This window comes from Microtus oregoni, unplaced genomic scaffold, assembly GCF_018167655.1.
Source record: "Microtus oregoni isolate MIOR12 unplaced genomic scaffold, Mior012 000012F_ref0000307, whole genome shotgun sequence".
NCBI classification, from domain to species: Eukaryota; Metazoa; Chordata; class Mammalia; order Rodentia; family Cricetidae; genus Microtus; species Microtus oregoni.
The window spans coordinates 37,996,495-38,011,804 of record NW_024543071.1 but is presented as its reverse complement, the minus strand read 5'-3'; the positions used below and the strand labels follow the sequence as shown (position 1 = coordinate 38,011,804).

Genomic DNA, 15,310 nt, shown 5'->3' with positions numbered 1-15,310 from the left:
TAGCACCAGACCCCAACACTTAGGGAGCTAAAAAGATGGCTCAGTGTTTAAGAGCACTTGCTTCTGTTCCAGAGGATTTGAGCCCGGTTTCCAGCATCCACATTAGGAGGCTCTCAACTGCCTGTAACTCCAGTTCCAGGGAATCCAACACCTCTGGCCTCTGTGGAGACCTGTTGACATACACACCTGCACATAATTAAGATGCCTCAATGAAAGCTCAATTATTAAATATCCCATCAATGAAGGTTTAATTATTAATGCCCTTTCTCCTACTGTATTTCAGAGTGATTCCTCCTCGTAATTATGCACGTGGTAAGTAATGAAAATTTCTCTGTCTAGTAGGAATATGCTAAAACACAGGTTTGTTTTTGTTAATGTATTTATTTCAGTGAAATTCAGAACATCACTTAAGGTTCACACTGCTAAATTTAGTGAACTATAATGCAATACTTAAACATGCCAATATTTTTCTAAGTCAATAAATTTTGTGAAAGGTAATGAATATATTGTCTTTCCCACTTGGTCTAAAACCCTATATAAAAATAGAAATTACGAACTGGACAAATAACCCCAGTGCTACATTTACTAATCCATAGAAACAAACTAATCCATAGAAAGCCAGTCATCAGGTCATAAACACATACACACCCAATTTTTACCACTTGAATTATGAACTTTACAATTATATGGAGGATGAGGGACAGCTCGCACTGGTCAATGGCACACAGCAGTCATCTGTCTCTAAGAATAGAAGGGACAACACCTTGGGTGTCATGGAAGTTACCTATCTATACAGAGTTACGTCAGAATGACTGGTATTGCAGTAGTGTCTGCTTAGCCAACGCAGATAATTAGTGAATGCCAATGGACTGGTACTGAATGCAGTATCAGAGCCAGACAAGCAAGGTACTGGCACTAATTACCGCATTCTCTGTGAACCACTGACTTGTTTCCTCTGAAAAATGAAGGCAGTGGTACTCCTTCCTGTTTGTTTCTTTTGTGGTTTTAGACCAAGCTGTTCCTGAACTCCTGGACTCATGCTATCTTCCTGCATCAGTCTTCCCTGGGAGGCCAGGCTCAGGCCCCACATTCAGTATTGGGGTATTAAGAAATTCAGGGATACAGAACTTCTGTATGAACTCTATTTTCCTGAAAAAGCCACACCTACATTAAAAATACTACAGACCAGAATGACAACTAATTAGAACTTCTGCGACTATGGAGCTGGAGGATTAACCACAGAGTCAGCAGCCACCACCTCTATATCTGACTGGATATCCTTTGAGTGTCAGGTAAAACCTTTGAGATGTATAAACTAAACAGACGACTAGTTTTCACCACCCCGAAGGCTAGAAGTGTGCTCAGCTAGCTTGAGTCCTGCAGAAGGAACCCGTTTCAAGGCAGCTGGCTACCCACTGTCCTCAGCAGTGTATCTGGAAGGGTCTTGATTTCTTTCTTTTGTTCTGTGACTATAGAAGTTAATGTAAACACTTCCATGCAGGAGCATGCCATTCAGGGTAACTCAAGTCTATGTCCTTGGCCATGGGTACTCATATTTAGCTCAGAAAAAGACTATCTCTTATTCCTGTTGGAGTAAGAGCTGTGTTCTGATATCCTTTTATAAGCATGATGATGGACTGAGGCTGTGGGAGAAGGAACGTGTATTTAAGACCAGTCTGGGATAGATAATGGATTCCACGCTAGCCTGAGCTGCATAGTGAGAAGAAACAAAGGGATTTGTCTATAAAGAGTACAGCGAGGTCCTACTCAGAGAGTCTGATTAGGAAGGAAGAGCTCCTGTGACCCCAACACCTGCGGGAGAGGGGAGGATCAGGGGCTCCAGGCAAGCCTGTCTCAAAAGACTCAAAGAAAAAGGGAAGGCACAGGCACCACAAATAGAGACACAACATATGGTGGCATGAGGCTCTTGGCAGCAAGTCTCACCGTCTCAATGTCTTACAGATATGACTTGTGGGCTTCTCCTGACTTACAGATGTCTCCTCCATCTCCTGCTCCCGCACTGTAGCAGATGGTTCAAACAACCCAGCTTTCCCTACTGAACTCCTTACAACAATGAAGAGGATTAACCTTTATTCTTTTCCTTTTCACTTTGCATTCATGTGTACAGTGTGTGAGTCGGCACGATGAACTGCTGTCCGCTACAGGCGCATGAGCTACGATGTGGGTGCTGGGAATGGAACCCAGGTCTTCAGCAAGAGCAGGAAGGGCTCTTAACCATGGAGCCATCTCTCCAGCCCCTCTTTATTTGTTAGACCACAGGCTTATTTATCTCTGGATGAAGAGAGATGTCTGACAACAGGTGAGACGAGGTTCAACAATGACTTTAAAGGAATAGTAAAATTTATTCAATGCAATTAAGTATGAAGGGCAAGGGATCTTATAAAATAATTGGTCTAAAAGGTGTCAAGAAATTTTGATACTTTAAATTTAAATTAATGGTTAAAAGATTTTGCCCTTTTCTTAAAAGGTGCAAGAAGGCTAGAAATGAAATGAACTGTTCGTTTAAATGCCTGGGTAAGGGGGATTATATGTTTAAGTCAAGACAAAGTTTAGATCCAACCACAAATTCAACTAATCCCAAAGCCCTGTTTTCCTGTGCTCTCATAGTCCAGGACTGATCATCCCAGAGGCCCTTTCCTTCCACTCAACAAAAGCTTGGTGCTTCATTAAATCTTACAAATGTCACCAATCTTGTTTACTGAACTGTGCACCGTAGGTACTTCCAGTTTAACACACTCCGCTTAGAACCACCCTGTGTATTTCTTCTTAAATACAGAAAGACAAACAGGCTTTACTTTTAGGTTCTGAAATGCCTGTTGTTTCGTGTAACCAAGCAATAGTCTTTCAAAGAAAAAAAAAACTTAAAAATATTTAAATATTTATTAACTTATTTATTGAGGGAAAACATCTGTGTCCACACTCACAAGCATGTCATAGCATCCAGATGGAGGCCTGAGGTGTCTCATCACCCACCAAGCAACCTTTTCCTGCCATCAGTTTGGATACATTATAAAGCAAATATTCGCATTAATATTAGAATCTCTAGGCTACTTCTCTTTCTCTTTTCATCCATTAAACAAAATGGCCAGTAATAGTGCATCAGCCCATGTCTGACTCTGCCTAGTACCACAAAAGATGCTGACAAAGAACAAGCAACCAACCACAGACTGGGGCCTGACTGGGAGAACTGGACATATTCAACTAATCACTTAAGATATTCAATACGTGATTATGATTCAGTTTGTGCTAGGTGATTTCACCCTACTATAGGCTGGGGATGCAGAGCATTTTAAGGTTCACAAAATGAAAATATGATATGATGATATACTCAGTGTATCAAGCTGAGGTACTTTCATTTATAGGATGCATTAATTAGGATGTAAACTGTTCTAAGGTGAGAAACGTCTGTATATTTGGAATAAAAACCTCATCCTCTCCCTTCCCCTTCTTGGTTTCTTGAGAGGGGACTAAACTATGTATCACATACTTCACAAGCTGGCCTAGAATTCCCTATATATTTTAGGTTCTTGAACTTGTGGTCCTCCTGCCTTAGCTTCCTAAGAGCAGGCCTAGTTTGGACTTAACCATTTTTTCAGGTCTTCCTTTCCTTATGAGAGTCCTCATGCTATATAAAATGTGCATCAATTACATTTGCAGGTTTGGGTTCCCACTTTTAGATACTGAATCCCAGCTATGAACCAGAAGGGCAGATGAAAAAGGCTTTTCCTCCCTTCTCTGCCTGGAGCTCTGCTTTGACTAGTATTTATTTCTCAGGCTCCTGTGAGATATTCTTCTCTTTGCATTTACTTGGACTTCCTTATTCTTGGTGATTTCCCTTAATACTGTCTTAGGGTTTCTATTACTGTGAAGAGACACCATGATCACAGCAACTCTTATAAAGGAAAACATTTAATTGGGTTTGAGCCCTACGTTGGGCACCAATTTCTAGTAGTACCAAAGAGTTCCACAATAGCCTGGAAAGGAGTATAACAAAGGTTTAATTATGTGTGAATAAACTCACAGTAAGGGTAGTGATCCACAGTCCACTGCATGTGCTGGGAACTGGAACCAAATCCAGCAGAAAAAGAGGACCATGCATGCTTTTCATCTGCACTTAGAGTACATGAGATCAAGCCCAAAGTGGATGGGTATCTTAAAGGCTATTGGCTGAAGGAGTTCCCACAACATGAGTTCATTATCATCATGGTAGAACATGGAGGCATGTAAGCAGACATGGCTCTGGAGAAGGAGCCGTGAGGTCTACATCTTGATCTGCAGGCAACAGGAAGTGAACTGTCCCACTGGGCATGGCTTGAGCATATATAAGACCTTAAAACCCACTTCCACAGTGACACACTTCCGCCAATAATGCCATACCTACTCCAACAAAGCCACAACTCTAACAGTGCCTCTCCCTATGAGTTTATGGGGGCCAATTACATTCAAACTACCACAATGACTTAGCCGTATTTTGTATTTATATAATACCTTATTTCCTTATATCAGTGTGATAGACAGTAGGCCTTGAGTCCCCTTTATCTCTCATTTCCCTTAATAGAACAGTGGCTCACATGAGACAGATGAGGAATAACCACTTCTAGAGAAGTCTGCTAGTAATCTTTCACAGAGTGGCATACTCATAACAAAGATAAGCATACAGGACAAGCACAGACTACCGAGATAAGAATACAAGGACTGGATGTGGAAGAAATACAGTTACGTTACTTCACTTCTAACAAGGTTTGCTAAATGTAACACTCTGTAAATGTCTATTGTGTAATGTCAAATTGCTTTGGGAAAAAAAGCTGCTGGGGAAAATGGAGCAGTGGTGAAACTGGACACACTTTAGAGGAAGAGCGTCTTATAGAAAATGCTCTGAAACCACAGAGCTTGTGTTGGCTTATTAACTACAAGTATATGACTTACTGCATAGTTAGTCTTAATTGCTACCTAGGAAGCAATTATTCATTCATGGAAAGCTAAGGTCAGATGCTCTACCTTTCTTACAGCTTAACTTCCCTGCTGCCAATCTGGGTGACTTAACATGAGATTCAGCAGGCTTGTTTATAAGCAATGGTTTGCTGGTTTTATAGTTCTGAGGATTGAATTCAGGATGTCAGCATATCAAGTACACATTCTGCCACTCGGTGCTACACCCTTAGCCACTGAAAGAATTTTTCTTTAGGAAAAATGCTAGAGACTAGGAAGAAAACACTGAAAAAATAATCAAGACACCTATAACACTACCTGAAAGAAGATTCGGCAATACTGACAATGAAAAAAACACCTAGGTACATAAAATAAATAGCCAAAATTAAAACATCCAGTTATTAAAAATCCTTCTTTTTTTTTTCTTTTTTTTTTTTGAGACAGTGTAGCCTGGCTGTCTGGGAACTTGCAAGTCACAGAGATCCACTTGCCTTAGCTTTCCCTGTGAGTACTGGAATTAAAGGCATATACTACCATGCCCACCACTATTAAATATTGTTAAGTAAATAAATACTCCAAACCTGGAGTTTTAGGTTTGTAAGAAGGCTAAAATAGCTTTCACTGGAAATTAACACCATGCGATAACCTCTATTGTAGTTAGATGGCTACCACAAACTCCTAAGATGTCCTCCCACTAAGAAAGAAGGCATGTCCAAGCAAGATGGTGGGCCAGAAACTGCTGGCGTTACCTGGCCTCTCAGGAACAGCCAATAACCCTCACAAGTCTCAAACCCAGTCTCCAACAATTGGGTCAGGGGTGCAGAGGAATCCCATTTTGTCACTCTACATCACTGAGAGAGCACTGGCCAAGCTCCACCTTAAGAGGAAAGTATTTGTTTAAAATTGGGCAACTGTGGGTGTCTGAGAAAGGAGAGGCTAAATTAACCTGTCATAGTTCTATCGACAGAAACAGTCCTATGGGTTGGTTGTGGGGGGCAAGGAAGCCCGGCCCAGGAATGAAAGGGCACAGAGAAAAGCATCCCTTCTCTCGAGTCCTGGACCAGATTATATCAACTGAAAGTTTCCCTGGAAACCGATAGTCGAGCAACTCAGCTGTCATCCCTGCTTCACAGCTGGAGCCAGGAGCCCGGGCAGAACGTGACACAATGTGACACACACCTGCAGGGTGACAATGCTTTCAAAGAAGAAGACTTCGCGTACAGAGTTCAGGGCTGTGCTTGCTTCCCCTCTCCTTATGCCCTTGTGAGAAACTCCCTAGATAAATCATAAGCCACCTTGGACAGGACTGATGAAGTCTCAAGAGAGCAAGAGAACCTAACTGGCTCACAGACTGCAGGGTGCAATGTGTTAACATGAGCTCCTGATCAAAGTACATGACTGTCTTAAAGTTTCTACTGCTGTGAAGAGACACCATGACTACAACTCAGAGGTTCAGTCCATTAGCATCAAGGTAGGACAGGGCAGCGTGCAGGTAGACATGGTACTGGAGAAGTAACTGAGAGTCCTATACATTGCAGGCAACAGGAAGTGGACTCAATGTCACAATGAAGAAAGCTTGAACAAAAGAGACCTCAAAGCCCATCCCCATAGTAACACACTTCCTCCAAAAAGGCCATACCTCTTCAACAAGGGCACACTTTCTAACTTAAGCGTCACTACTTTGGGGCCATGGTCTTAAAGCACTGCAACTACTAAATGAAGACACCTCTAGAGGACACTGAACATTTGTGCCACAGAGGCTCAACACCAGCATGAACCACAGGAAAGCTAGAGTTCACAATCAAGCTGGCTCCCACCCTTGTACCACTCAGGTGGTAGAGGCAGGTGAATTTCTATGAGTCTAAAGCCTGCCTACTCGACACAGTGAGTTCCAGGATAGCTAGAGCTACACAGTGAGACCCTGTCTTAAACAAACAAACAAAGAAATGAACAACTATAAAATGGATTCAAACACCAGACTAATTCAACCCAGGACCTAGGAAGGAAAGTCAGCAATATAAAACAATAGTCATGGCCTCAGGAGATGGCTCAGTCAGGAAAGTGCCAGCTCAGAAGCACGGAGATCTGAGCTCGGATCCCCAGCACCTACATAGGCTGTTTATGGCAGTGTCTGCCTGTAACCCCAGTGCTAGGGAGGTAGAAATAGGGACCTACCTTACCTAGGTCAAAATGGCTATCATCAAGAAAAAGCATGAGGGCTGGGAATACACTCTTACGAACTCCTGATGAGAATGGAAACTTGTGGGCTGGAGAGATGGCTCAGTGGTTAAGAGTATCACCTGCTCTTCCAATGGTCCTGAGTTCAATTCCCAGCAACCACATGGTGGCTCACAACCATCTGTAATAAGGTCTGGTGCCCTCTTCTGCTCTTCTGGCCTGCAGGCATACATGCAGACAGAATATTGTATACATTATAAATTTAAAAAAAAAAATTTAAAAAATGATAGTAAAACCAAAAAACTTAAAAAAAAGAAGAATGTAAACTTGTACAGTAGCTATGGAAATCAGTTTGGAGGTTCCTCAAAACTCAAACAAACATACAAACCTCACAAGCAGGGGCCACAAGTGGGGGCCTAACTATACCAATCCTGAGCATGCTCCTGAAGGACTAAGTTAACATACCATAGAGATACTCGCACATGCATATTAGTTGCTGCTCTATTCATACAAGCTAGAAAGTGTACTACACGACCTTCAGTGGATGAATGGGTTAAAAAAAATGGTACATATACATGATGAAAGGTTAGTCGTACAGAAAAATGAAATGATATTTGAACGAAATGGATAGAACTGGGAATTTTTACAAACAACAATATTGCCTATCTTCTATCTAGGTGTATGTATGCCATGCAATCAGAAAGGGAACCATAAAAGAAGAAGCCAAAAATCTTAAGGAATAAGGTGGAAAAGAGAAAAGTGAAGGTAATGGAACATTTGTGAAAGCGGGAAGTAGGAAGTATTTGGAGATGTATTAAAATAATGTATAAAAACACAAATATGTGCAAATACCATAACAAGATCTGTTAGTATGCATATTAACTTAAATGGTTTAATAAATAGATAGATTAGATAGATAGACAAATAAATGGATACACAGATACCAAATGAAAAAACAAAGTATGACCAACTATGTTCTAAATACCTACTACATGGAACACCAAAATAAATAATATAAAAAGAATACACTAATATTTGTAATAAATGCAATTCTTTTCTTTGATAGAGCTATTATCAGATTGTCCTTATTCAGCTAAAATAAGGTTGCACAAGGATGATACAAAAGTGACCCAGAAATATAGAAAGGGTAGGGACAGATAGGTAAAAAACTATGCTGGGTATCTTTTCATCTTGACTCAAGCCTACAAATGAATGAAACTGTAAATTACAAACCAGCAATTCACACATGAGAGTCAACCTGGGTTGACTTTTCATTATCTTCATGGTTTGAATTAAGAGGAAAGACACATTTTAAGAATTGGCATAACAGCTGTATATGTTGGCACATGCCAATAAATCCCAGCATCCTGGAGGCTGAGGTGGGAGGGCCATTAGTTGGAGGATGGTCTAGGTCATACAGGGACACACCGTCTCAAAAAAATTATAAAAATAATCTATATAAACATAATCTATAGTAAATACTACTACTTAATCAGTGGAAAATAAGATTTTACAATAACCAGGTTTTTTCTACTCTTCCTCAACTCACCTATTAGAAAAAGGTTCTATAAAAATTGTACAAAATCATGAGTTAGAGAATTGATCTTTTTCATCTGTCTGCCTTCATAAACTAAGACTCGGCATTCAAGATGAAATTCTACACTAGAGGCAAGGATTTTTAAATTTGCTTTCCAGTTTATCTAAACACAATCTTGAGAGTTAGAAAATGGACTAAGACACCATGTCACATATATCACCGGGAAGGAATTTAAGAAACTCAACTCACCACTTCTTAGGCTTTGACAGAGGTTTGTATTTGCTGTATTTTACACGCCACTCGAGAACTTCTTTGCAGCGCTGACATACTCCATCATGAAGTTTTGCATTAATTTTCTAAAATCAAATAAAAACACATAAATTAGAAGAATCTCATCTTTAAGCCAATAAGGCAAGCCCCAGAAAGTTAAACTTTTGTCTATGTAAAATTCCATGACATAGCAGTTTGGTTCTTTAACAGGCAATAGCTCCTAACCTGCCAACATGTTGAAGAGTTTCCAGCGTGACTCTGAGAAAGCCTTCCTCACTGGCCCTGATGTATAAGATCAACACGAGCATTGGATAAATAAGACACATGGATTTTACTGTTTGCAAAGTAAACCTATATTAAAATCTAGTAAGAGAAGCAGAAGATTACTATTTCAACAATTCAAATTCTACCAACAACTCTGAATTAAACTGAAAAATCAGAATTATTAGTTTATTTGGGATAGCAGTAACTGAACAGTAAGCTGTGCCAGCGAGCAGCAGGCAGGAACTCAAATGGCTTTTTTTTTTTTTTTTTTTTTTTTTGTCTCCTATGTAAGGAAAATGCTTTACAAAGGTTCCTTGGAGGCCCAGCCTTAAACAAACAAAACTTCTCCAGCTCTCTTGGTTTTATGAGAATACAACATGAATGTAAACATGGACAGCTAGCGAAAAAAGGACTTTATAAGGAAAGAAATTGTTTACAATTTCATTCTCAAAATATAAACAGGCAAGAGTTTAAATGTACGCTTGGTCCCTGTAATAGTTTCCTATCTTATGTATGGCACGCTCACACGCTGCAGGATTTAGGTTCTGAGAGTCCTCCCATTTATTTGACGAATGAGGAGGGTTGGTCTTGGTCCACTGCTGGAAAGGATATTTGCCATGGTAAAGGGCATTTTTATTTATTTCTTTTTTTCTTTTTCCCGTTTTGGTTCCTTTGCAAAATTTCTCCAAGGGGAAAAAAAGCTCATTACACAAGATGCAGATTCTTTGGATGGCTATTCGATAATGAGTTAAAACACAGTATTTGGACTAGATCAGCTGAAGCAAACAACTGGAAAGGCCTTGCTAGCCGTAAAAACTGACAAGGGTCAAATAATCTGACAAAACTTTTATTCTAAGAGAATATATTTCAAGAGCATTTTCAATGTCCATAAAGTATACTTTAAGTATCTATGTCTCAGCTGAACTCTCAAAGAGTACACCGTCACTTATGAATTATGTGTGGGTTTATTCCTTTATTAATAACATAGCAACGGACAATCCCAGGCAAAGCAAGCTCAACATGTCTCTATCTATGTTCCCTGTAACTATGCTATTCCATAGAGGAGCTCCATGCCAGCACACCAAACCCCTCTTCCTCTGTACCCTGGCACTCAAGTTGACATATACAGACTTCAAATTCATGATCTGTCAACTGTCTTATATCATCTGTTGCCTGAAATATCTTAAAACTTGTATTTGTGTCATTTAACAATTATTAAGAATTCGTTAATGGCTTCGAATCAAAGTTACAAAGTGAAGCAAGCTTTCTAACTAGAGTAAGTATTCATAGATTATAGGAAATTTCATTACCTGCAATTGTAGTACATTAACATACACTGCTTGCCAACCAGGAAGCATTAGCTAGCTTCTTGTTTGTTTCTCTATACAATTTCTGACCAGTTCATCTTGATTTATAAAGCCCTGCGTAATTTGGAAACTGGTTTCCTTGGGGTGGACCAACTGCAGAACAAAACAGGTCTTTGTGGGAACTTGTTCTGAGTGATCGGTGAGGCAGCATAAATGGAAATCTTGCACAGGGTTCACGTGACCAGCTGGAACTACTACAAAATTAACTTGGATTTTATGTATTAAGAAATGAATGAGATGACAACAAAGACTATGTTCACTTAAAAATGCATACATACAAAAAGGGGGCAATTCCAGAGGTGAGCAAAGACAGCTAGATTCTACTTCCAGGAATTGTTCCATGTTGGGCAAAGGAGACGGCAATTTTACCTTCCACACTCCTATTTCTGTCTAATTTTCCTTCGGCAATTTGTTTTAGTATGCCCCTCAAGGTAGACAGTTAACAGGCTATTGTGCAAATATAAATTAAAACTTGGCTTATGCTGGGTAGTGGTAAGGCATGCCTTTAACCCCAGCATGCAGGGGGCAAAGGCAGGCCAATCTACAGAGTTCAAGGCTGGCCTGGTCTACACATGAGTTCCAGGACACCCAGGGCTACAAAGAGAAACCCTACCTTGAGAAACCTAAGTAAGTGAATAAACAAATAAATAAAAGCCTGATAAAAAAGATCAATCCATTCATTCATCAGGCTGATTTCCAGATCTTTTGTTTGTTTTGCTGTTGTGTGACAAAGTCTTGCTGTGTAGTAATCTTGGCTAGTCTGGAAGCTGGTGTGCAGCCCAGGTTGGCCTTAAACTCATGGTAATCCTCCTGCCTCAATGTCCTAAGTGTAGGAGTCACAGGTATACCCCAGGGTACACAACTTCCAGATTTTTAAATGAAAACTGCACATACTTAGAAATCAGTTACAGAAAGATGAAATGAATACTTCTTAAAAGTCAAAATAAATTTTACACATCAAAAGATACTCCTAATGGAACATTAAGAGAATGTCTTAAAAATGCCTTTGTTTATCAATCCATACCAGCGTGTTACAGTGTAATATCCCAGTTATGAAGATCCTATTGCCATACAACAAATCTTCCATAATGGGATGCCACAACCAAAAACAGGAACTGGATGAGAATTTAATCTTGGAAGGTAGCAAGAGCAAACAAACTACAATGTGTCACACAGATGAGCTACAAAGTATCACTTAACAGAAAGAAGATACCATTTGGAAGAATAAAGGAATTTAAAACAACTAGTAATTTTTTTAGGATGTTTTTGGTATGAGATAATTTTTCCAACACTCTGAAACCAAAACAACTCTAGATGGCATACTTCATTTCTCCTAATTGAAAAATAAAATTATTAAAGGAAAATGTCTATTCCAACTGCTGCCAACAGGGATCACTCTTAGATAGCTACATTACTGCTACTCTGGAAACAGGAACCTTTTATGTTAATTATATTTAAAGTGCCCTGTGTGTGTGAGAGAGAGAGAAAGTGACAGTGACAGAGAGAGAAGGAGGGAGAGCAGGAGGGAGGGAAAGAGGGTAAGTTTGTGTGCTTGCTCTGGCATATGGGAGTGACATCCTGACTGTGTTATTCACATAGGCGTGGCCTCAGGCCCATAAATATAATCCCAATAGCACAGTCACTGAGAACAACAATAAATAAACGGGACCTCCTGAAATTGAGAAGCTTCTGTAAAGCAAAGGACAGTCAATAAAACAAAAAGGCAGCCTACTGAATGGGAAAAGATCTTCACCAACCCTACATCAGACAAAGGACTGATCTCCAAAATATATAAAGAACTCAAGAAATTAGACATTAAAATTCTAAATAACTCAATTAAAAAATGGAGTACTGAACTAAACAGAGAATTCTCAACAGAAGAATGTCAAATGGCCAAAAGATACTAAGGAAATGTTCAACATCCTTAGCTATCAGAGAAATGCAAATCAAAATAACTCTGTGATACCTACCATCTTACACCTGTCAGAATGGCTAAGATCAAAAACACCAATGATAGCTTATGCTGGAGAGGATGTGGAGTAAGGGGAACACTCATCCATTTCTGGTGGGAATGCAAATGTGTATAACCACTTTGGAAATCATTATGGCAGTTTCTCAGAAAATTGGGAATCAACTTACCTCAGGATCCAGCAATACCACTCTTGGGCATATACCCAAAAGATGCTTAATCATACTACAAAAGTATTTGTCCAATTATGTTCATAGCAGCATGTTTTAGAATACTAGAGTGTATATTGCTCAAGGAGACTAGGCTGTTTTTTTATTTTTATTTTTTAAAAATATTTACTTATTATGTATACAATATTCTGTCTGTGTGTGTCTGCAGACCAGAAGCGGGCAGCAGACCCCGTTACAGATAGTTGTGAGCCACCATGTGGTTGCCGGGAATTGAACTCATGACCTTTGGAAGAACAGGCAATGCTCTTAACCACTGAGCCGTTTCTCCAGCCCCTAGGCTGTTTTTATTAAAAATAATACTTAAAAATATTTATTGCTGGCCGGGCGGTGGTGGTGCACGCCTTTAATCATAGCAGCATTATTTATAATAGCCAGAACCTGGAAACAACCTAGATGCCCCTCAACCAAAAAAATGGATAAAAAAATATGTGTCACATTTACACGTTAGGGTACTACTCAGTGCTAAAAAAAAAACAATGACAAGCCGGGCAGTGGTGGCGCATGCCTTTAATCCCAGCACTCCTGGGGGCAGAGGCAGGCGGATCTCTGTGAGTTCGAGGCCAGCCTGGTCTACAAGAGCTAGTTCCAGGACAGGCTCCAAAACCACAGAGAAACCCTATCTCGAAAAACAAAATAAATAAATAAATAGACATCCTGAATTTTGCATGCAAATGAATGGAATTACAAAACACTATCCTGAGTGAGGTAACCAGACCCAAAACATGAATATGGTATGTACTCACTTATAAGTGGATACTAGTTATAAACAAAGGACATTGTGCCTGTAGTCCATTATCCTAGAGAAGCTAAGTAATAAGGTGAACCCAAAGAAAAACACCTAGAAATTGGAAACAGACAAGATTGCCTGACAAAATTGGGAGTATAGGGGTAGGAGGAGAAGGGTGGGTAAAAGGGGAAGAGGAGGGGAGAAGGGGAGGGTTGAGGAGAACTTGAAGGAATGAGATAATCAAGATGGAGGAAGTACAGAGATGAGAGAAAGAAAAGAGATATCTTGATTAAGGGAGCCATGATAGGATTAGCAGAAACCAGGCTCTAGAGAAATTCCCAGGAATCCATAAGGATGACCCCGCCTAAGACCCTAAGCAATACAGGAGAGGGGGCCCCCCGATCTTGACTTGCCCTGTAATCAGACTGATGATTATCGTAAATAACACCATAGAACCTTCATCCAGCAACTGATGGAAACAGAGGCAGAGACCCATATCGGAGCATTGTAGTGAGCTCCCAAAGTCTTACCTCATCTAATCTGGCAACAGCTCTCCAGTCAATTATTGGTAATAGCCCTTTCGAATAAGCCAATCAGAATAGTCAAAGAATAACCCCCTTGCTTCTGTAGCCCCTTTAAAAGTAGACTGTACCAGCTATTCGAGGTCCCTCGGCTTCCCAAACATATAATTTGCATGTATGTACCAAATACATAAATGTTTGGTTTTAACATGTATCATCTTAGTTAAAGATACCTAAAGCATAAAGTGAGGCACATCTCTATTATGGGACAGAATAGCATCCCCCCCCCAAAGTCCATCTTTCTTTCATTTACTCCAAATTTATCACAAGTCTCAAACACAAATAGGAAAGAAGCAAAATGTACATAGTTCTCAGAAGGTTCCTCTTGCTCAGTGAGCCTATGACCTAAGTCCCTTTCTTCGAAGCCAAGAAAGAATGTTGATTCTTTTCCTACTTTCCTTGTTTACTCAACATCATCTGCAATAATACTCCCATTTTCACCAGGAAACTGAATATAAAATGAGTTTGGGTCATTCCAAACAATGGACAATTGTCTCACTAAGTTGGCAGATCTATCATCAGTTCCAATTAAACAGGGAGGGCCTGTGCAGAAACTGGCTTATTTTGGCAGTCAAGCACACAACTTGGGTTTTCACTGAGGAACTTCATATAGACACTCACTTAAAAAGCAAACCACTGGCCTGTAGGTAGCAAAATGTGCTGGTATATCCCTGCTGTAGTAGAGGAAACCCACTGTAGCCACTTCATTTAACTCATATTTTATTCCTCTGGTGCTGGGAATCTAAGGGAGCACCTTGCACACTCAGCAACCCTCCCTCTACCACTGAGCTGATGATCCCCAGCTCTGCTCACTCACTGGTAAGGAAAACAAAGATGGGATGCGTAATGTAACAAATACTTCCACAGGATGCCGACAACTAGCCATTTCACCTTTTTTCAAATTGTTTTCTACTTCTATTTGTGTGTGTACGTGTGTGTACGTGTGTGTGTGTCGGTCTGTCTGTCTGTGAGTATATGCCACATGTATGTTGGTGCCCTGGGAGATTCCCTGGAGCTGGAGTGACAGGCAGTTGTGAGTCATGCAACATGGATGCTTAGAACCAAACTTGAGGCCCGGAAAGAACAGCAAGAACGCTTAACCACACAGACACCTCTCTGATGTGGGAGGTGATGTATGCTGTGAATATGTTTTATTAGTAAAGAAGCTGCTTTCAGCCAATGGCTTAGCAGAGTAAAGCCAGGCTGAAAGAGATTTATAGAGAAAGTAGGTGGAGTC

General features: G+C 40.2%; 1 protein-coding gene across 1 annotated transcript in view; it reads right to left on the bottom strand.

Moving 5' to 3' along the window:
- CUNH9orf85 (chromosome unknown C9orf85 homolog) overlaps nt 1–15,310 on the bottom strand; it is a 50,134-nt gene that overhangs the window by 12,922 nt on the left and 21,902 nt on the right. Inside the window, exon 2 of the mRNA XM_041661351.1 lies at nt 8,915–9,021. Coding sequence (XP_041517285.1) covers nt 8,915–9,021 — 107 coding nt within the window. The remainder of the gene's footprint in view (nt 1–8,914; nt 9,022–15,310) is intronic.